At 38.2% G+C, this 22,310-nt stretch overlaps 1 protein-coding gene across 2 annotated transcripts in view; it reads right to left on the bottom strand.

Annotated features, from left to right (window-relative positions):
• The window catches only part of BARD1 (BRCA1 associated RING domain 1), a 57,311-nt gene that overhangs the window by 22,135 nt on the left and 12,866 nt on the right, over nt 1-22,310 (bottom strand). For both annotated transcript variants that reach the window (XM_063317910.1, XM_063317911.1), the window contains exons 4-6: nt 18,568-19,532; nt 7,989-8,069; nt 7,210-7,382 (exon numbers count right to left, since the gene is read on the bottom strand). In XM_063317910.1, coding sequence (XP_063173980.1) covers nt 7,210-7,382; nt 7,989-8,069; nt 18,568-19,532 — 1,219 coding nt within the window. The remainder of the gene's footprint in view (nt 1-7,209; nt 7,383-7,988; nt 8,070-18,567; nt 19,533-22,310) is intronic.

Raw genomic sequence — 22,310 nt, 5'->3', positions numbered from 1 at the left:
GAAGGTGTTGGGCAGCATTCTGACTGAAAGGATACAAGAGAGGAAAGTGAGCAACTCTGGAAAGTACAATATGGCTTTATGTCACAAAGAGGATGTGCACACCAGATGCTTGCTCTTTGGCAAATCCCTGACAAATGTATGAATGTGAGAAAACAAATGTATATTTGGTTTTTAAAAAGCATATGTTAAAGTGAATAGGCCTGAGTTATGGAATGTTTTGTGGAACTGCCCAGAGTCCCTCCACTCAGAGGAGATGGGTTGTGACAAATTTGATAGATAGATAGATAGATAGATAGATAAAATAAAATAAAATAAAATAAAATAAAATAAAATACATAGTTAAAGGTGGTAAGAGCAATACATATGGTAGTTAAGCATGTATGCAAATAAATAAAATGCTTAGTGAATGGTTCAACATTGAACAGGGAATAAGACAGATTTATGATATGCCCTTGATACCTGAATGTATTCAGGGATTATTGTATATGGAGTGCTTGTGCTTAAATCAGAGGTGTGTTGTTTGGGATTGCAACTGTATGTATATTTTTGTGTGCAAATGATAATTTGTTGGCAGAGAACCCGAATAATTTGCAGCAAATGTTAAACTGAAGGATGTAATGAGATATATCTGTAAACTAAGGCATTAAGGAGCAAGGTAGTTGTGGCTGACAAAGAAAATGGGGTGAATGATTGCAAATTATACATAACTCATGAAAAACTAGAGCTAGTACATGAATTTGTGTATTTCAGACAGTGAAACAGACATAGCAATTGTCAGATATGCAAATGGTCATAGGTAGCATGTGACCTATAGTGAAGAATGATGCTTATCAAAAGAAACCAAAATAGCTGTGTATAACAGCATGCTTCTGCCCATTTTGTCATATGGAAGTGAGAACTGGGTATGTTAAAAAACACAAAAAGCAAGTTAGTTGTGCTGGAAATGGGGTATCTGTAAAGTAAAACAAGAGATAAGAATGAATGGGTACTGAATGAATGAGGATTGAATATAAAAGTGAGTGACCAGCATGAAAGAAGTACTTTGAAGCAGTATGGTTATATAGAGAGAAGTAATGAGGATTGATTTACAAAACAGCTAGATTAAGAACAAGTCAAGAGAAAGTGTGTGTAAAACCAAAACAATTGTGGCTGGATGTAGTTGATGAGATCTTGGAGGAAGAGAAGTTTAAAGAAAGAAGTGCTGCATGGACATATGGAAGCAAGATGGCATGCATAGAGCAAGTAAACGGTGTTGATAAGCTATATTTTCTTCCCTTTTGTAATCTCATGCCTTTGATTTCTTTGGTTTACTATGTTTACTACTTTTCTGCCCTCTGCATAGAGATTCTTATCCTGAAACTGTCCCTGCCACAGTCAGATCACGCTCTTGGTAGCTAACAATGCAGCATACCATAACATAATCCAAACCATGTAACTAAAACATCCATGGGGAAGGATAATTTAAATTAAAAACTAAACCAATAATTTATACAGAATTTGAGGTATCACAAGACAACACAGTATCAACACAATACCAATATAGCAACAGGGAGATGCATGTCTCACTCTCCATAAACTCTCTGGAAAGGTCCATTTTTAATCCCTTCCAGAAAGACAGTGAGATGGGGATAAATCTCATCTTAATTGTAATTGCCAGAGATTATATTAAGTATCTAGGACTTTATATCCCTAAAATATTTCTAAATATGTGGAAGTAAATATGTTTTAGAGAATGTTGCCTTAGATATTAATAGCTGGATCAAAATTCCATTGTGTTGCTGGGGTAAAATTAATGTTATTAAAATCAATATTGCGGCAAGGTTCTTGCAATCTATGTATTAAGAGATATTCCAGTGTTAATCCCAAATAAATATTTTCTTTGGATAGATAAGTCATTGAGGAAATGTATATTGCAAAACAGACCACTTAGGATTCAGTTAGTTAAACTGACATTATCTATTGAGGACAGTGGTGATTTTCGAAAATATCATTGGGCTTATACTTTATCAATTAAATCTACTCTATATGGAACAGACACCTGTTAGAACCTCAACCTTCCTCTGTGGAAAGTCTTTACGTATTTCCATTAAGGTCCTGGTAATTGGTAGGGTCAATATATACTGTAGCAGATTAAGTATTTTGTTCCCTGATTTACGAGCAGCCAGACATGTTTAGGTCTTGTTGGGTTGTAGATTGGGTTTTGATGTTGAGGTTCATGAATATTCAATTCTATGGAAAAACTCTATCCTAAAAATAGAAGGCAAAACTTAGAAGATGTTGGTGGAACATCTTACTATTTTAAAGATTTTTCTCAGCTTCTGTCTCCCTAACTCACAAGAGTGGAAATATATTCAATTCAAGCCTATTTTTAATGTCTCAATATGGACCAGATGCTTGGGCTGCATCCGAGAAACTCAAGGCGTTAATTTATTTGATGGAGTTGATGCTTGAAATTAAAACCACATCTTTTTGTATCAAAAACTAAAAAACATGTTTAAAGTTGACATTTAGGACATTTATGCTTCATGGATTAAAGAAGTGAAACACCCAATAAGGGAACATCAATGGTTGCAGGTTTTAAAAAATGTTAAATTTGCTTTAATGGATTTAAAATTAAAACTAATTCATCAAAATATCTTATTTCAAGTTTACTGGACACCCCAAAGAATGTATTCGAAAGGATGGACATCACTCTTTGTTGGCATTATAAAAAATTTGATGGACCGTTTGACCTATATGATTTGGTCCTGTGAATCATTCACATCCTTTTGGAAATATATTTTAATGTACATAAAAAGATTTATGGGTTTTTTTTAGTATTAAACATACTAATATTATGTTAAATTATGGCTATGTTTAAGGAGTTATGGTTGTGTCAGGCCTAGAGTGTTGCTAAGGGAAGTATTTTGAGAACTTGAAAAATTAGTAATTTTTCTGATATTAAGGATTGGATTCAAGAGATGTGTGACTTACCCATTTTTGAAAAGACAATTTTATCTGTTAATAAAATGACTCAATATGTTTTTCTATGGCATAGATTTTATGATATTTTGCAAAGTTAGACAATCATTAATTAATATAATTTCCCCCTAAGGTAGATTCAGGAATCTCTCATAAATAAATAAATAAATAAACAAATAAACACATTTGATTAATATGTGACTTATATCAATAGTTTCCCCCTTTTCTGTTCCTTGTTTGTTTCTTCTTCTTTTTGTAGTTTTTCATGTATTTCTTTCCTGGATTTTTTTTTATTTTGTAGTTTTTCTATTTCTTTCTGTAAAACTTGTTAAGAAATAAAGAATATAAAGTCTTTAAAAATTAAAACATATTGTTCATCAATGAAGGTTACATGGAATGTTAATTACAATTTCAGAAGCTATTTTGAATAAATAAGTATTTTGGTTCCAATCTTATACATGTATCTGGAATTAAATCCCATTTTACTGTCTTGATTTCTAAGTAGGCATATGTAAGACTGCATTGCTGCTGGATAAGAACACTGATAATTTTAGATAAGACTTTTTGAGGCAATATAATTTTATAGGCAGAGATTCATGAATAGAATATTCCCATAAAATGATCTTCTAACCCAAAGGAGAAATTAATCAGTGTTAGATTTGACTGGGTTTCCATCTTATTTTTTAAATTTCCATGGGATTTCACCGACCATGTTAAATTGACTTTAACTCACAGGGAAGTTTTTTCATTGAACAATTACATACTAGTGACTGTTTCCTTGAAGTGGTTTGACTCCTAATGACATTATGTACATGACCACATGGTTTTGCTTTGACAAAGGTGGAACTGCTTTCTCCAGTTTTGTTTCCATAACCTTTTGGATCTGGTACAGCAGGCATGCTCCAAATTCCATAGTCAAAATTGTATTTATTATCTTGATGTGCCTTTTCTGTGGCCATTCTTCCCCTGTGGACTAGTATTACACACACACACACCCTACACCTCCTGCCAAAAGACTGCATGGCTCCAGCCAAGTTTTCATTTAGGAAAGCCCTTAGAATGTGGCTCTTTCAACAGGCCCATGAGCCCTGGGATTTTACTTCTTGGCTCTAGGTGTTTCCTACCCTGGTATAATATTATATGTTGGGTTTAAATGTTTTCTGCTTGTTTTATTGTTTTAATTGCCTAAAGTCACTTGGACAATTAAGGCAGCTTATAAATTGAACAAATGAATAAATGATTATTTCTCCCAGGGCTTCATATAGATGTTACGCAAAATAGGGAGAGGGTTTTGCCCTGAGGTTCTTCACATCAGCATCTTGATCCCTTTTCCACCACTGCTGACAGGAACCACTGAAGGCAATGCCTCCACCCCCACCCAGGGCCGCAACTAGGGTCTGTGTCACTTGGGACAAACATGGATTCCACACCCATTTTGGCGCCCCCCCAGCGCTCATTCTGGCGCCCCCCCAGCACGGCGCCCGGGGCACATGCCTCACTTGCCCCCTCCTAGTTGCGGCCCTGTCCCACCCCCCATCCTGGAAAGCAGTCAGTGATGGCAAGGGCAAATGAAAGATTTAAGAGGACTAGAAGGGTTGCATTCTCCCCATCAAATATGACCATGTAGGTGATCCACAAGAGTGACCAATGCAGTTCCTGTCCTATGCCCAGTCCTGAAACCAAACTGGCAAGGATTTAGGTAATCTGCTTCCTCCCAGAGCCTTTGTAACCAGACCTAACCACTTTCTTCAGAACCTTTCCCAAAAAGGGAAGGTTAACAATGGGATAGAAGTTGTCCAATATTGCCAGGTCTAGAAATGGCCCCTTCAGGATGGGAGAATCCTGAAACCTCTCTTTTAAAAGGCTTGCAGTACCCCTCGCCCCCACAAAGAAGCATTCATAATTTCCCTGATCTGGCTCCCAAGCTTGAATAAGTTGGGCAAGGCAGGGATTCAGCTCACAAGGGGAGAATTCTTGCTGCAAAGTACCTTTCCACTTTTTCAGGATCCACAGAGTCAAACACATTCCCAGGTAATCTCAAAGATTTCACTCCAGTCATCTGATATCAAGCTCCAAGGGGATAAGATGGATGGATGGATGAGCTACAATTCTCCAAAAGGCTTGCAGCTAGAAGGTATCTAAGCAAAGCACTGGCAAAGGAAAGCAGCATTATCTGATCTTAAAAAATGTTTCCAATAGCTTTCAAAAAGCAGATTCAAACTTTTTGGCTTCAGATTCATTCTTTTCTAAAATTCATTCAAATTCATTCATTGCTAAAAAATAAGGAAGCAAGACAGCTTTTACTAAAGTTAATCACATTGTGCATGGAGGAAAAGATGGAAAAAGAGCCAATTTGAATGAAATATGTTATGAACGCAAATGCCAAGAGTTAATTTTTCACGTCACTTGGCCAGCTGTGAAGCAAGACAGGCAGGAAATTCAAGGGAGCAAACACAGACAAAAGCTATAAAATATAAATTAGCTTATGCAGAAGATTAACTTTAAAAAAATCAACTAGGCCAAGCAGAGCAATTAATAGGACCACCGATTCATTTAATAGTTTCTGCTGGTGGTTTGATGTGTTTTGCTAGTCAGAGAAAACTTTTAAAAAGTAGGACCTTGCAGATTCCAAGGGAGACATATCTTTGTTATTGTCAAACTGGACCTCTTGAGTCAGCCCACAGAGATTTTTCCCTATCCTATTTAATTAATTGTCCAAACACATTTTTCCAATAAAATATTGGAAGCAGAGAATCAAATAAGACAAGCTTGTTTAAAGCTTATAAGACCAGTCAGCAACTTTTCAGGTGGTAAACACCATTGTGAAATTTGGCACAGTTCCATGGGTGCCCATTTTTTAAACTTAAAGCAACATAAATAAATAAATAAATAAGCAAGCAAGCAAGCAAGCAAGCTTGCAAATTCTCATGTAAAAACACAGATCTTGTGAAATTTCAGTCAATATACACAGCCACATATTCTTGCTAGTCACAAGCATTATGTGGTATTGTGAGTATCAGAGAAGCTACGGGCACCGTTCCAATCCCTAATTTTATTTGTTTGTTTACAAGATTTATAAACCTCCTCACTCCAGAACTTCCAGGCAGTAACAAAGTCACATTATATAATTTTGTAAATAGGTGTGGTCACCAGTTCTATATCACAAACTGCCTACCTCAGTCTCCAGCTCTCTTAGGCTGCTGTAAAGACCACAAGCTAAAAGCAGCCCTGGACGCATGGAGCTTCTTCCCCCCACAATATCTAAACAGCATGCTAACATACACACACGCGCACACACCTCTCTACATCCGCACATATTGTAAAATCCATACTAAATTCAGAAGAATTTCAGATGAGCTTTTCAAGCTGCAAGAGAAAACAGTATAAAACCGAGGAATATCTATACAGTATGCTACAATTCATCATCTGTGAATGGTATATCAGATTCGTATTTCCTCATTACTACTAAGGAGAAGTTGATCAAAAGTTACTGATTAACTGATGTCACTAAGAAGCAGCCAAAGAAGAAAACTTCCTCACAATCTCTATTTCAAACATAAAAAGCATCAGATTAATTGTTCGACGGTCCAAATTTTCAGAGGAGGAGATACTTGACAAAAATACACCAGCTTCAGCATACAGAATGTATCTCATACACATTCTGGTTTTCTGATTAAACAGGATCTTTACTCACAAAGACAATTATATTCTCATTCAAACTGCAGAGGTTTAAGGCTCTTAACTCTAATTTTGTCCCTTCACAAAATTGGCCTGACTGTGGGGGGAAGAGAGTCAGATTTTTAGGGTATGCTAGAAATGTCCTAAGCCTCCACAAAGGCTGTGGGGCACTATGTGGCCCCAAGTTGCCACTCCATGCTCTACAGATTGCCAGTGCTGGTTAAATACAACATCTTTATTTTTGAAACTGCAGTTAGGATGAGCACAATACAGAAGACAGACATTTTGACTCAGATGAGGGAGATATGGATTCAAATTCTAATTAAAATCTTGGGGAAACTTAGAGAATTCCATTTTTTGCAAAGGTTTGTTCTCTGTAGTGGTAAGTTTTGACTGCCCATTCAGATGGTAGCTAAGAGTTCACAACATGTGCTCCTCCATACAAATAAACAAAGCACTATCAATAAAAAATTAGATGCCAAAGGGTATTCTTCTAGAATATAGGGATGCAAAAACAACAACCCTCAATTCATTTGTTTAAAAATAGATAAAGCGCTCTTAGTTACTCACACTGCATCTTGAGAAGCTCCATGCAAAAGCAACAGTTCCACAATTTCTCTATGTCCATTCCTGACAGCATCATGAAGTGGCATATCATTCTGATACCCAGTCACATTCAGCAGTGCCCCATGTCGTAGGAGTAACTCAGCTACCTGCTTATGTCCATGATTACAAGCTTCATGCTAAATGTTGAATTGGGTAAAAGCAACACAGAAGTGATAGAATAAGAATTGGCTTAATTAAAAACTAAAGTTTGACAAAGCAGGAAAATTATGCCCCTTAATTAATTAATTAATTAATTAATTAATTGATTTCATTCATTCATTCATTCATTCATTCAAACTGAGACTGACTCCCAGGTAGCTTACAGCTATAAGTAATCATTCTAGGGATCTTTGCTATGAGCAATGGAAAAAGCTGATGTTTGAACTTCATCTGGCAGAAAAAAAGTGAACACAATAGCTCTCAGTAATATATTTTCACAGTTTCCAGAGTCAGCTTAGACTTTTAACATCCATTTCTTTTGCTTATGAAAATGCAATACCAATTCACTAGAAGAAGACGACACTGCTTTGTTCAGACACAACAAAGTAGGAACAAATAACAGGAAAAGCAAGAGAAAGAAGATCTCAAAACTGTTTGAGTTTATTAAAGCAAATGCAGTTTTTCCTTCTTCAGGGCAATCTGAGACAAAAAGTTGATCTAAATCACCCCTTGTGTCACTTAGTGTCAACAAGAGTGAGACAAAGAACAAAGGAAGAAGGGAAAGAATGAACCATTTAAATTACCAGTGGTGTCCAACCAGCATAGTCTTTAATGTTGGGATCAGCTCCTTTTTTCAACAAGCCTTCAACAGCAGAAAGATCCCCCTAGAAAAAGGAAATAAAAACATAAAGCATTAAAGGTTATTAAACTTTAATAAACTATTTAAGTTTATTGAAGAAATATAAACCCAAAATAAAAAAATAGGAACACCAGTAAGGGAAGAAGGAATCAAAGATCCAAGAGACAAAAAGTAAAAATGAGGAAGTTTTTTTAGACAGATTTTTAAAAATCACTCTTTGTATTGAATAATGCTAAATACATGCTGCAGATAAAGGAATTAACATTCTGATTTCTGAGCAGTTTTGTTTATTTCCTTCATCTAGGGAATTATGCAATTGTTACAATCCCTTCTTACTCCTCTTTTGAAATTAAATTTCCCTCTCTATTAATGAAAAATGCCTGAAATAAAGAGGGTCAAAGAATGCAAGTCTGGGATAAAATTATGCATCACAAACATGATAAAAATATGATTACCCAAATTAACTGCAATCATGCTAACTGACCTGTGGCAGAACTAACACATACAGCCACTGCTGATTTTCAGCCACAGGCCTGGCTACACTCAGAGTCCGCAGTCCAGTTTACAACACCTGTCAGTCTCCTGTCCTCTCCCAAAACAAGTCTAGCAATCACTAATGTAGAAATATGCATTACAGTCTTGCTAAATAATCCCATTTATTTAATTATACCTTTTTCTATCCTGCCCCTAATTAAACTCAATCCCAGGTTGGGTAATATCAATGCTAGAACAGTCATCAATAAAATCATCAATGCATCAATTAAATCAGCCAGTATAGAAAAGAAACAGCACAGATTAGATTCCAATATATTCGAGATTGTAATACTAGCTACTTAAATGCCTGGGTAATGATGCAAGGCCACATCTTGTATTACCATTGAGTGTATATTCCCTTAAACCGCTGAGCTGTCGATCGGAAGGTCGGCGGTTCGAAACCGCGCGGCGGGGTGAGCTCCCGTTGCTCGTCCCAGCTTCTGCACACCAAGCAGTTCGAAAACATGCAAATGTGAGTAGATTAATTGGTACCGCTTCGGCGGGAAGGTAACGGCGTTCCGTGAGTCATGCTGGCCACATGACCCGGAAGTGTCCTATGGACAACGCCGGCTCCAAGGCTTTGAAACGGAGATGAGCACCGCCCCCTAGAGTCGGACACGACTGGACTTTACGTCAAGGGAAACCTTTACCTTTACCTATGGGGCAAGAAGATAGGATAAAAGAGGCTTCTCCCTTCCCATGCATACAAGATAGGCATTTCTGCAGGCATGTGGGCTATGTAGCAGTCCTAGCATTTGAATTAAAACCATTCACTGTTTTTAATGCTTTTTACACATGCACACATACACACAGCCAGCATGAACTTGCACTGATTTACTCTCTAATTTCAGAGATGCAATTTCTGGAGGATCTGGGGAAAGCAAAATGGGGGGTTGAGGGCTGCAATTTTCCCAGCCGTGTGTGTGTGTGTGTGTGTGTGTGTGTGTGTGTGAGAGAGAGAGAGAGAGAGAGAGAGAGAGAGATGCCTTCAAGTCAGTTTTTTTTTACTCCTGGTGACTGCCTGGGCTAGTCCCTGCAGTTTTCTTGGCAAGGATTTTCAGAAGTGGTTTGCCATTGTCTTCCTTCCTAGGGCTGACAATGAGCGACTGGCCCAAGGTCACCCAGCCGGCTTTGTATCTAAGGCGGGATTACAACTCACAGTCTCCTGGTTTGTAGCCTGATGCCTTAACCGCTACACCAAACTGGCTCTCTAAATAATTGATTTTTTGTTTTTGTTTATTCGTTCAGTCGCTTCCGACTCTTCGTGACTTCATGGACCAGCCTACGCCAGAGCTTCCTGTCGGTCGTCAACACCCCCAGCTCCCCCAGGGACAAGTCCGTCACCTCTAGAATATCATCCATCCATCTTGCCCTTGGTCGGCCCCTCTTCCTTTTGCCTTCCACTCTCCCTAGCATCAGCATCTTCTCCAGGGTGTCCTGTCTTCTCATTATGTGGCCAAAGTATTTCAGTTTTGCCTTTAATATAATTCCCTCAAGTGAGCAGTCTGGCTTGATTTCCTGGAGGATGGACTGGTTTGATCTTCTGGCAGTCCAAGGCACTCTCAGAATTTTCCTCCAACACCACAGTTCAAAAGCATCGATCTTCCTTCTCTCAGCCTTCCTTATGGTCCAGCTCTTGCAGCTGTATGTTACTACTGGGAACACCATTGCTTTAACTATGCGGACCTTTGTTGCCAGTGTGATGTCTCTGCTCTTAACTATTTTATCGAGATTTGTCATTGCTCTTCTTCCAAGGATTAAGCGTCTTCAGATTTCCTGACTGCAGTCAGCATCTGCAGTAATCTTCGCACCTAGAAATACAAAGTCTTTCACTGCTTCTACGTTTTCTCCTTCTATTTGCCAGTTATCAATCAAGCTGGTTGCCATAATCTTGGGTTTTTTGAGGTTTAGCTGCAAGCCAGCTTTTGCACTTTCTTCTTTCACCTTCATCATAAGGCTCCTCAATTCCTCTTTGCTTTCATCCATCAAAGTGGTATCATTTGCATATCTGAGATTGTTAATGTTTCTTCTAGCGATTTTAACTCCAGCCTTGGATTCCTCAAGCCCAGCATGTCGCTAAATCAATCAAAGATTGCTTGTTATGGGGGCTAGGAAAGTATTCTGGAGGCAGGGCTGTTTTTCACAGGCAACTAGGACATGAGTACTGGCTATCCAGATCAGGAGCCTGTGGACAGGAAACACAAAGTGAGAACTGCCTGGGGAAGAAGCACTGAAGGATCCTCTTGATGTTCGGCTTGGGAGCAGAAAGCTGTCAAAACTCCTTTCTTACTTTCAGATCTCAATAAGAATCACAGTCTAGGAACTTGCCTAAGTTATTAAATGAGAAGAGAACATGAATAATCTTGTTTTGAAAATCAGATAGTTATTTCTTTGAGCTATCACTCAGCTATATTTTAGACTTCAACTTAAGAGTCACATCTGTCAGTTCTAATAATTTAGACCTATAATGTACAGGTTAGAACAGGTCAACAAGCCACTAAAAAGATAGTTATTTTAACCTATGAAAGTCAAGGAGTACAGTGAAAAAATGGGACTAAGATCAAACATAAAGAAGATCAAACTAATGACAACAGGTATTAGAATTCACAATGAAGATATTGCAGTGGTGGATAGCTTCTGCTTTTCAATGATCAACAGTAAAGGAACCAGCAATCAAGAAACACACTGCAGACTAGCTGTAACGGTTGCCTAATCCCAAATACTCAGTCTCACAAGCTCGGGCTTAAAGATAACTGATTTATTAAAGGAATAGTATGCAAATACAGAGAAAGCTGAGAATGAGCAAAAGCGCGCCAAATACAAACTTAAAAGCCTTGCCTGTAAGCAAGTTCCGCCCCATCCCTCGTCAGGACGCTCCCCCTCCCAGGTGCTAGAAGCCGTTAGACGCGCCTGGGAAAGTAACCTTGAGCAGGAGCGCAAACCCAAACATACATTCCAAGCCCTCAAAACAACGGAGGGTGAAGGAATGGAAAAACCCCGGGTGAAGGAACACGGAACAGAAGAGGACATGTGAAACGTTACAATGTTAACAGCACATTGAAATGAGAACATGACACTAGCACTTGGTAGCAGTGAAGGCCTTGGAAAAGATATTCAGATGCTGGGATATGCGCTACTGATGAAGATCAGAATCATGCAGCCAATGACCTTTGTGACTCTCTAATGGAGCAAAAGTTGGACGTTGAAGAAATAGGATAGAGTATTGATGTTTATGAATTTTGGTGTTGGAGAAGACTCCTGAGAGTACCATGGACAGCCAAAAAAAGAAACAAATCAATCATCAAATAAATCAATCCAGTGTTCTACGGAATAGATAAAAACCCAGGCTGTGGCCAAAAATGCCTTTACTGGTTTCAGCACAAGAAGCATTTTATAGAAAAGAAACAGCCAGCCAAAAAAAAAAAAAAAAGTTAGCATATCAAGATTTATTAGTACAGGAACATGGGGAGCTTAAAATGAAGTCAAGAGAACAATTGACTGCAGAGAGATTTAGTTTTCATATGCACAATTGAGAGATTTAATATAAATCAAAAAGTAATTGAAATGGAAAAACATAAAATGGAATTTGAAACTGAACTGTGTACAAATGATGAACACGTGATTGCTAAATATACAAACTTTTGCTCAGATTTGAAATGGAAAAAGTTAAAGAGCGCATGATAAAATGGGCTAAGAATTTTGATTATAATATACAGATGGACCAATGGGAGAGAATGTGATTAAAAGGACTGAAATTCACATTGTGTTACAATTTAAGAGAGCGCTTTTACAAAATGATGTACCATTGATACATGTCACCAGAGAAATTATCCAAGATGTATAAAGGTACTTCTAAAATAGTGTTGGAAATGTGGAAAACATGAAGGGTCATTTTACCATTCGCGGTAGACTTGTGAAAAAAGAAAAAAGAAAAAAAAAAGGATACAAATACATATAACGATACAAAGAATTCTAAAGACTAATATTCAGATAAAACCAGAACTTTCTTTCTTTTTACTGTGACTTATGGATAGCCAATTAGAAATGACCTATGGAAGACTGGTTTTGTACATGGTAACTGCAGCGAGACTATCACAGGCACAAAAATGGAAGAATATTGAAATACCCACAATGGAGGAATGGATTGTGAAGATGACAGAATTTGCAGAAATGGAGACACTGATCAGTGATAAGACAACAAGTACCTTTATTAAAGACTGGAAACCCCTTATGGACTTTTTGCTGAAAATGGAAAGAGAAAAACTGGTGATTTATGGATTTGCTGATTAAAAAGGATTAAATATAGGAAGAAGGGAATTATGATGTAAGTTTAAAAGAGGGAGGAGAGAGATTAAGTTTGTTGGTAACTGCTGTGAAGATCAGAAGTCGCTTCTTCATATATCTTTTTTTTTTAATTTGTACTACTTTTCACATTTTAATCTTACTCCGTATCATTTGAGGTTTATCTTTTATTTCTGTAAAAATCTTTAATAAAAATTATATATATAAAAAAGGATCCTTTCTAGAGAGGGCATAGCTTGATTTGCTATGAATTTGTGCTCAAAAACTGCCATTCAATGAACTCTTGTGTCTCTATTTCAGTTCAGCAGCCAGGTTCCTGACCTCACAAGCAGCTTTCTATCTCGTGCTGTTTATTCTAATGCTGTCTTACATTATAAACTATTTTCCAGACTTCTTACCCTTATTTTTCCTTGCACAAAAGTTAACTGTTGGCAGTCTGTCCGAGGAACATGAAATCCAAGAAACAGTGCTCTATATTAACTGTAATGACTGTTGAACTCTGAAGAAAAGAACTGATTTCTTACTCTGTGGTAACCGTATCCGCCAAAACTGCAGAAAATCTCCCCTTGAATCAAGCTCAGTTCCCGGCAACTACATGATCTCATCCACACTTGTTTTCTTGGCAGCAGTATGGAAACGGTTTCCTGTTACCATCTTTCAGACTGGCTTTCAGCACCCTGGTCTAGCTTATGCCCTGGAATTCCACTGCTGTCCCTGCACAAATGCTAAGGAGGTCTAACTCTTTTTACCTTCCAAGCCCAGATCAGGTCAGCCAGGTGCTGTTGCTACCTGCTGAAACATCCACACTTAATAAACTTCATTTGCGGTAGATGTTAGGTAGTGCTTCCATCTATGAAACGGGCCTGGATACTTGAGAACTTTAAGTTTGATCTGTGGGTAGTTATCAGCGTTAACACAGATACAGAGAGTCTTATCTCAATACAAAAGAATACAGATCTGCAAGGGTCTGAGATCTTCTAAAACTGTGGGGTACATTTCCACCTAAATGGGGAAAAAAAAATCCAAAGTACTCCTTGGCCACTGCCGTAGCTGCAAGACACCCGGCCTTCTCTGTGTACAGTATCAAAAAGCATGGAACTGAAAAGCAGAATCATGAATCATTTTGCAAAACCACTTTTACTGCTTCTTGGAACGTGTGAACCAACAACGAGACTAGTTAGAGGTGTTAGCTTCTCAGCGACTTTATCCATAGATCTCTTGCTTTATTTGGTTTCAGAACAATATTTTAGAGCAGGCTTTTGGTGCGGTTGCTCCATGATCCAGTTCAGTGTATCCATATACAAGACGAGCTTTCTATTTATTTACACACTTACACAAAGTAGAGCAATTCTTGCAAAAGATCAAGAGTGCATGACATGTTTGCAGGAAGGAAAGTTAGAGATTTTGTCTAGCATGAAGCTGTTTTTAAACTATTCATTTTACTTTTAATGAGTAATAAAAAACATGGATTCCAGTTTACTATGCAAATAGCTACACTTGTTTCAATTTATTAATGCAGTTCAACTGCAAACTCATCGAACTTTGGAATCCTTTTTCAGAGCCAATGTGCTTTTGGAATATTTATGATGAGTGTCAAAGCTGTAAAATGGGAAAGACCACCCTGCAATTCCAGTTTAGATTGATCTAGGATACGCCAACACATTCGATTTTAAAAGCCTTTAACAGTCTTTCTTTAACAATTGAAAAGTACAACTCATTTAATTTTCATTAAGTCTGGTGTATTAAGCCTTACAAACTAATGAAAATAATATAGATTTATTTGATAATTAATGAAGTCCCAGAAGAATTAAACGTAACTTCCATTTACACTCCCATGAGATTGTTTCTATTATACTGACAAGCTTAATTGGGTAAGAAATTCAGAAAACATTTACAGCTATTTAACAGTGCAATCCAAATGGAACGATCTATGGCTGGGTGGGGAACAGGATGGAACAGGAAACTTTTCCTGCTAGCTAATTCCAGACCTTTCAAGACAGTGTCTTTCCCCAAAGTGCTGTATGTATGCCTTTTGGTTTTTACTATGTACATGTCTACTTGCTGTTTTTAGACTTCAGTTTGTATACCGTCCACGATTACTCATGTGACTGGGGTGGCATATATAGGTTGATAGAAATTATCATCCTTCTCCCTCATAAAAGGGTTTATCGTGCTTTAAAAGTAGTCTTGGACATTTTTCTTTTCTTTTCCATTTTCACAAGTAAAAAGTTATTTTAAAAATTTAAGGAATTAACTGGGTAAAAGCTGACTATAAATGAAATCACAGTTGGACTGTATGAAATAAAACCACATGTCAATTCCACCTGTGATTATGCTAGCAGAAGTTCTTGATCAGCCTTATCAGCAAAGCCAGGCTAACAAGGGAATCCAGAAAAGGCTAAAGAGGGAAGAACCAATTCCTGCCACATTTAAACTCCCTTCAGACAAGAGATACTTAGACAAAGGGCAGCCCTAATTAATTACCAACAAATTTAATCCAGTGGGGACTAAAAGAAACAAACGAACAAACAAAAATCCTAATTTCCCTCTTAAAGCACCCCCATCCTGAATGGCAGGATTCGGCAGCCTACTGTCAACTTAGCTGGCCTCATTTTGGCCGGTTAAGATTGGGGCTATGCAAATCTTTCAAAACTGCTAAAGTAACTGTGTCCATTTCCAGATGCTGCTCTCATCTGGTCTGTATGTATGTGCAGACACAGCCACTTTCGTTTACTGATTTAGGCTCAGTGAAGTGGCTAATATAACAACCTGTAATTTTTGACTTGGTTTGGCAACAACTGCATATTGGTAATAGCAACCTCTTCCTTTCCCAAATTTATGGTACGTGCAGAAAATATGTGAGAAAAGCATTTATAGGAGGTGCAACCGCAGCTTTATTTGTTGTCACCCCCATCCATCTTTGGAAAGAACTAGGAGAAAGGAATTCCATCATATTACATAGCAGAAAACACCTGCAAAATTTGAGAGACTTGGTTCCTTGAATTTCACTTCTAAAAATCACATGAGAAATGGCCTTAGAATTCCAAAACTGAAATAGCAAGGTTTTGTTCATTTATAAAACCATCTTGTGTTTTCTTGCACAAAGGCAATCTAATACTACTGTAAATTACAACTGCTGGTTGCTCTAGCTCCATGAATCTCCATGTCCTGCTCATTCATTTAGTGTGAGTTTATTACCTAATCAGTAATCAATAATGATTCAATTCACATAATACTCCAAAGCAAAGTTTTGAGCATCCTGAATGTGAGTGTGCACACTCCTGACTCTTATGGACTATTCTGAGTCCATACCTTCCGCAACTGTTCATGGATGCTGTCACCAGGCATAGCCATCATACCCGTTGGGAAATGAAGACTAGCAAGCAGAGGACTTAGAAAGGAACAACACTAAAATTCCCCTGTGATTCCCATCCTCCTTGAGGTCCCTCGGCCACTCCATTCTCCACCCCATGGTTCTTACATGAACAGGACAACACTCTGCCGCTTGTTACTGAGAATCCTAAGAGCATAATGATAATGCACAAGGGCCTGTGATGCTTGTCCTTGTCCCATCTGATGCAGGAAACAACAGAAAGAGAGGAAGAGAGTAGAGGCTGGAACAAATAGGTAAGCAATGGAGAGCTGTTGCTGACAGAGTACTTCCAGAGTAGGAAAATCACTTCAGATGCTTTTTAGACATGTGTGTCCCAAGCAAGCCTGCTAACGTTTTCCTCTTATACAAGATGTGGAACTATTTTGGTTCCTTCGACATTCTAGAAGGAACAAATAATACTGATATTTAACCAGAAAAAATGAACAAAGCAGTACAGTGAACCGTACAATGAACTGATCAGCCATGACTCAGAACCTGTGTTTAGGGGGGAAAATATGCACGCTTCCTTCCATCTAGTTAGGGTATATGCAGAATGGTCTCTACCCTTTTTCATAGGTCAGAAACATGAATATTTATCTAGGGTCATACAGGAAGATCCAGGAAGAATACATTATTTAGAACTCTAACTTCATTTTTCTTATCTAATGTATTTGCAAAACCAATTAATTACCTAGATTTATGTGACTTTCCTCCAAAAAGCAGAGTAATAGAAAAATAATGCAACTGCTCACATTTCTCACTCCCACCATTATTATACTGTTCTTCAAAATATACAGCTATATTGCAAATCTGAGGGAAAGAGATTTTCATTAAAAGAAAGCTGCTATACCAAGTTGTTTTCCAGAATAGCCTACAGTACTTCAGCATCTTTCTTTACAAATAACTCTACAGAAAAAGTCCAGGGATAATTTCTGTGTGGCATTTCAATGATTTCAGAATGCTGATTTCAATGAACCAAAACTAAATCCATCTAAGTAGATACACCCCATCATACAATTTTGTCCCACAACGAATAATAAATTATTTCAGGTAGGGAATTTATATGCAATAATGCATAGATTCTATTTCCAATTAAAACAAAACATTTGGTTACACAAACATCCAGTAAAATTGGTTATACACATACAGCAAACTATACCAGATGCAGCAGTGAAGGGATCAACCAAATTTTCAGGCCCTGGGCAAAACTGCCCAATGTTACTTGAGAGTCTATATTCCCTTCCTGTGAATAGCCTGAAATCTCACAAGACAGCCAATATTGAAAGATTTTGTAAGCTTTGATAACCTTGAAATTTGCCATTTTTATTTTTTTTCAAGCTGAGGCAGCTGATGTGCAATTTGGGGATCTCCTGGACTCGCAATCCTCACTGGAACAGCAGATAGAAGCCGAGGCCAGGAGAGGCTTTGGCCAGCTCAACTATGAGTAACTATGAAACTCATTTCTATAGTGCTGAAATGTGATTTGACACCACACAGATTCACGCCTTTCTTATCTCTCTGCTAGGCTACTGCAATTTACTTGGGGTGGGGTGGGGGAGCAGGCCTTGAAGACTCAGAAATTGCAGCTGGCCCAGAATGCAGATGTCCCCTTGCTGAGGCTAGCCCGTTCAGCTCTGGGCCTAATTCAAGAGGCTTGCAGTTCCCTATAAAGCCCTATATGGCTTGAGCCCTTTTTAACTTTGGGGCTGTTTTCTCCAGGTAGCTTTGCTAGCCCACACAGCCTAGCAGGGAGCAGATGCTCTGGGTTTTTACCCGGGGAGAACCAAAGGATATGCTTCTCAGTGGCAGCATTTGGTATCTTTTTCTCCCCAAGGACAAATTGGTCCCCAATCTTTTGCCCTTCAGGAAATTGGTAAAGAGGATTCTCTTCTGTAGGGCAGAGGGAAGTGAACGTTTTAATTAGTACATCAACAGATGTCATACAAATGGGAGCTACACACACGAGCACACACACACACTAAGGCTATGCAAATCCTTTGGAAGATGTGCTTTGCAACCTGCAGGAACAAGTATGAAGCATTTCTCTTCTAATCACTGAAACAGCTGTACATGCACTCCCAATGTGGAAAAGCATTTCTTTGAAAGACTTTACATGACTCTAATATACAGAGAGAGACAGAAAGCATGTATGCATGCATTTACTATAGTGCGGTATCTCTGAAAAATAGGGAACTTAGACTCTGTTACACGGATTTAACGATTTAGAAATATCCCTTGCTCTTTTGTAATAGAGAAACAGAAAAATTATGTTGTTCTATACAGAAAAAAATTGCAAGAGCAGAGGTTAGCTTACCTCAATGGAAGCAGTATGAAGTAAAGACTCCCCTTTATAGTTTCTCTTGGCTGATATATTATTGGGAGACTTTTTGAGGAAGGCCCCCCTTTCAGCACAATTTCTGGACAGAGGTTGCACTTCTGGAACTTCTGGATCACTGGCATGTGGAAAATCTTCCGAGTTTCTCAGAGGTGATGAGATTCCAGCCAACGGTAGAGATGGGGAAGAAACTGCACAGTCCCCAAAGGGAGAGGCCGCCACAGGGGAATTCCCAGGCAACTGCGGTGGGGCCCCTTTTGGCAGTCGTGATTTCCGGCGGCGGGTCAGCTCTTTCCTTTTGCAATGCTTAGACAAAGAAATTGGAGATCCGGCAGGCTGCCTGCTACACTTTAACCGAGCTGTTTTCCTTGCCAAGGAAAGCCACTCTTCAGAAGTCAGATCTCCCCCAACAACGTTGGACACAGCAGAAAAGTTATAATTGCTGGTCTTCTCTACAAGTTTCACAGATCTACCACCACTTGTAATGAGTTCACTCGCATTCTCTGCAAGGTCTGTCCCGGTTATCAGCCTCACTCCTGAGGTATTTTTTGAGCCAGACCTGGGGATTGAATCTTTGCTTTCATTTAGGCTCATTTTATGCCTCCCACTGGAGTTTTCCTGCTGGCCCCTGAAGGAGTCCCTCTGTTTGTTGAGGTCTGTTGAAGTCTTTTTTCTTGGCTCCTTCTTACATTCCTGCCGAGGTGTCTTTTCCTCTCTGAAAGGCTTCTGATGAGGAGGCGAAGAAAGAAAGTCATAGACGGAGGTTAAGTTACAAGGCCAGCTATCTTTGACTGGTTTCTTCATCTGCTCTAGTTTCTTTGGGCTCGTCTTCAGGGTGAATCTCATCCTCTTACTGTGAGGACTGAACTTCATTTTTATTTGTTTCTTTTTAGCTTCTGCCTCTCCAGCTTGCTTTCCCAAAGGAGACAGGTTATCTGCAGGGCCTGACAAGGAAACAGAAGGAAGGGAGAAAAAACATTAACAGTTGTGTTATATGTGAACCGCAACAACTTTAACTCTTACTGGTGGGATTATCTGTATCTACACTCTCACTTCAGGCCGCAGTTATGATGAAATGCTTCTCCATCTGCCAACAATCTCTGGCATGCTAGTTTTCTGTATGTAAAAATTTCTGTCCCATTTCTCCACAGTTCCTTATCATGTTTGGGTATGACATCTGACCAAAATGTCTGCGAAGAATCAGAATAGTTTCACACACCCATACATATAAAGCTAGTTTCCATGCAAGATCATATCACAACTCAGCACTACAGAGATGAGTATTGTGGTCCCCCACAGTACAGTATGTCCTGTTCTTCCTCCTCTTACCTAGATAACTACTTTCAGGTTTGCAGCAAAACGTATGTTGCCATTACGTTAAAGTAAGGTTTGCCTCCAAACAAAAAGCATAGGAAGGAGGATAGGGCTGTTGTTCAATGGTACAGCCCATTCTTTACTTACAGAAGATATGAGTTTGGTCCTAGTCTATCCAGGCAAGCCTCCGGAAGATATCTCTTGATATGCCTAGCCAGCCACTGCCAGTCTGGTGAGCTTCATAGACCACTGCTCTAACTGTAGATGTGTATGTTCAGCATTTCAGCAGAGGATTCATATCTCCATTCAGTTGGAACTCATCACATTATGCAATTCTTCTAGGGATATTCTGTAGCTTCCAGTACTCTATGCAGCTCATGTACTGTCAGTCTCTTCTCCTTTCACCAAACTCGCCCAGCATTGTAAGCTTTTCCATGGATGCAACAGCACCCATGGTATATATAGTACCATGCATATCTGTCTCAGTGTCACCTCTGAACATTCATGATACATGTTCTCTCTATCTAGTTTTAGGACTTGTGTGAGGAGATCACATTTTAGGTCATATTTATGCAGAAATACTGAAAATTCAAAAGGGTTCACCAACTTTTAAGCATCATCGTACTTCCATTACTACAAACAACCATAGAAGCTCAAATACTACATAAGTATCTTGCCTATTGCAAAACTTTTTAAAAAGTGAAAGGCAAGGACATCATATATTATGGAAGGTTTTAACTACTTAATATACTGGGACATGGACATCCAAGTTGAAATATGCAATACTTTAAAAATTGGAATCCATTGAGACTAACTGAATTTAACATTACTTACACCACACTGCATTAAAATCCCAGTTATGTATTTTTAGGGTATTTTATTAACAAGTTAATGTAACCAGAGGAATAAAACGTATAAACATTTCATTTAAAAGAAAGATTAAAATTACTATAATCAAACTACAATGGCCCTTGGCTCCTCTTAATGCATTTGTGCTCAACGGCTCTTATTTTAATTTTCTATTGTAGGTATTTTATTTTTATGGCTGAAAATCTCTTTGATTTGTGTCTCAAGGGCAGCATATGCAATCTAAATTTGCAGAGTAAATTAATAGAACATAGGGCATCATGTTGTAACTTTCGTAACATCCTATACAAAATTGAATATATTAGATTTAACACAAATTTGATATTTGTTGATAAAGGATGTTGCATAGATAAGTTATTAACATAGCTCAAAGCAATGATGACCAATTAATGTAGAAACCTTTCATTGGTACATTTAGTCTCGCCTATTAAAGCATTGGCTGGAAGCCATGGGTAGTACAAAACAGAAAGAAAAAACAAGACATTGTTCCATCACTAGGAAAAGTTTAAATAATATCTTCCAGTCTAACAATAGCATCTGCGAAGCCTGATTGCCAACAAGCTTAGAAACACTCTACAGATGATATTTACTCCTCTTATTCTCTATTTACCTTCGTCAAAAATAATTGCAAAATATTTACCTGGATATAAATATTCATATCCAGAAAACAGGAAGGGGATTGCTGTCAACTTTGTTTTTAAATGCCTGCATTTGTAAGCAAATATTTTTATTCTTCACCAAAACCACACATTTGCAGAGACTCTGTACATTTTAGCCATTAGTGAAAGATATGTATATTTAAAAGAAATTATGCATGGTTTTATTCAGGCATCGTATCCATCTTTGGCTAAAGAAGCTGAGCTGCAATTTGGTACAATGGCCAAATTAAGAAAATTAACATTTGTCAAGAGCAAAAAGAGATTTTTTTTTTAAAGGATAAGATTTGTGCTAATGGGTTCATATTTAATGCCTGAATTGACAAATTGTACTTGCAGTTATAAACCTGCTGCACAATGGAAATGGGGAGAAGCTTTCAAGACAGAGAAGGCCAAAATTGTTTGTATTGATGTGTACTGATGATGCATATTTAGCTCCATAAAGTACTACACCTAGAAAATACAGTTTTGATCTCTCTCAGGAAAGAGTCATTTGGAGTCAGCTGTTCAGAGGCAGCCAAGAATATGGGATATTTATTTCTCAATATCTTTGGATTACGCCTTTTTGGAATACATGCTGGATTAAACGAGCTGACCAAGCAGAAGACTTCCAGCTTTTTAAGGCAAACATAAAACCAAAGTTCAAGGTCCAGGACATCAGGCTAATTAATAGAAAATGAGCACCTATAGTCTTTTTCAAACATGATCTTCACCAGCTGGCTGCTACTACCCCACATTCTGTTCTTCCAAACATCTCCTCACTGAATACTGTGTTCTCTCTCCTCTAGAGATACACTCTTCACCTTACAGCTCTGATTACATGGCACTAACTGCTATAAACTGGAAGATGATTAAAAGCAGTGAAAGAACTCAATATTCCCTAAT

This window comes from Candoia aspera, chromosome 1 (genome assembly GCF_035149785.1).
Source record: "Candoia aspera isolate rCanAsp1 chromosome 1, rCanAsp1.hap2, whole genome shotgun sequence".
Taxonomy (NCBI): Eukaryota; Metazoa; Chordata; class Lepidosauria; order Squamata; family Boidae; genus Candoia; species Candoia aspera.
Note: the sequence above shows the minus strand (reverse complement) of the source record. Positions and strands in the feature narration are given on the sequence as shown.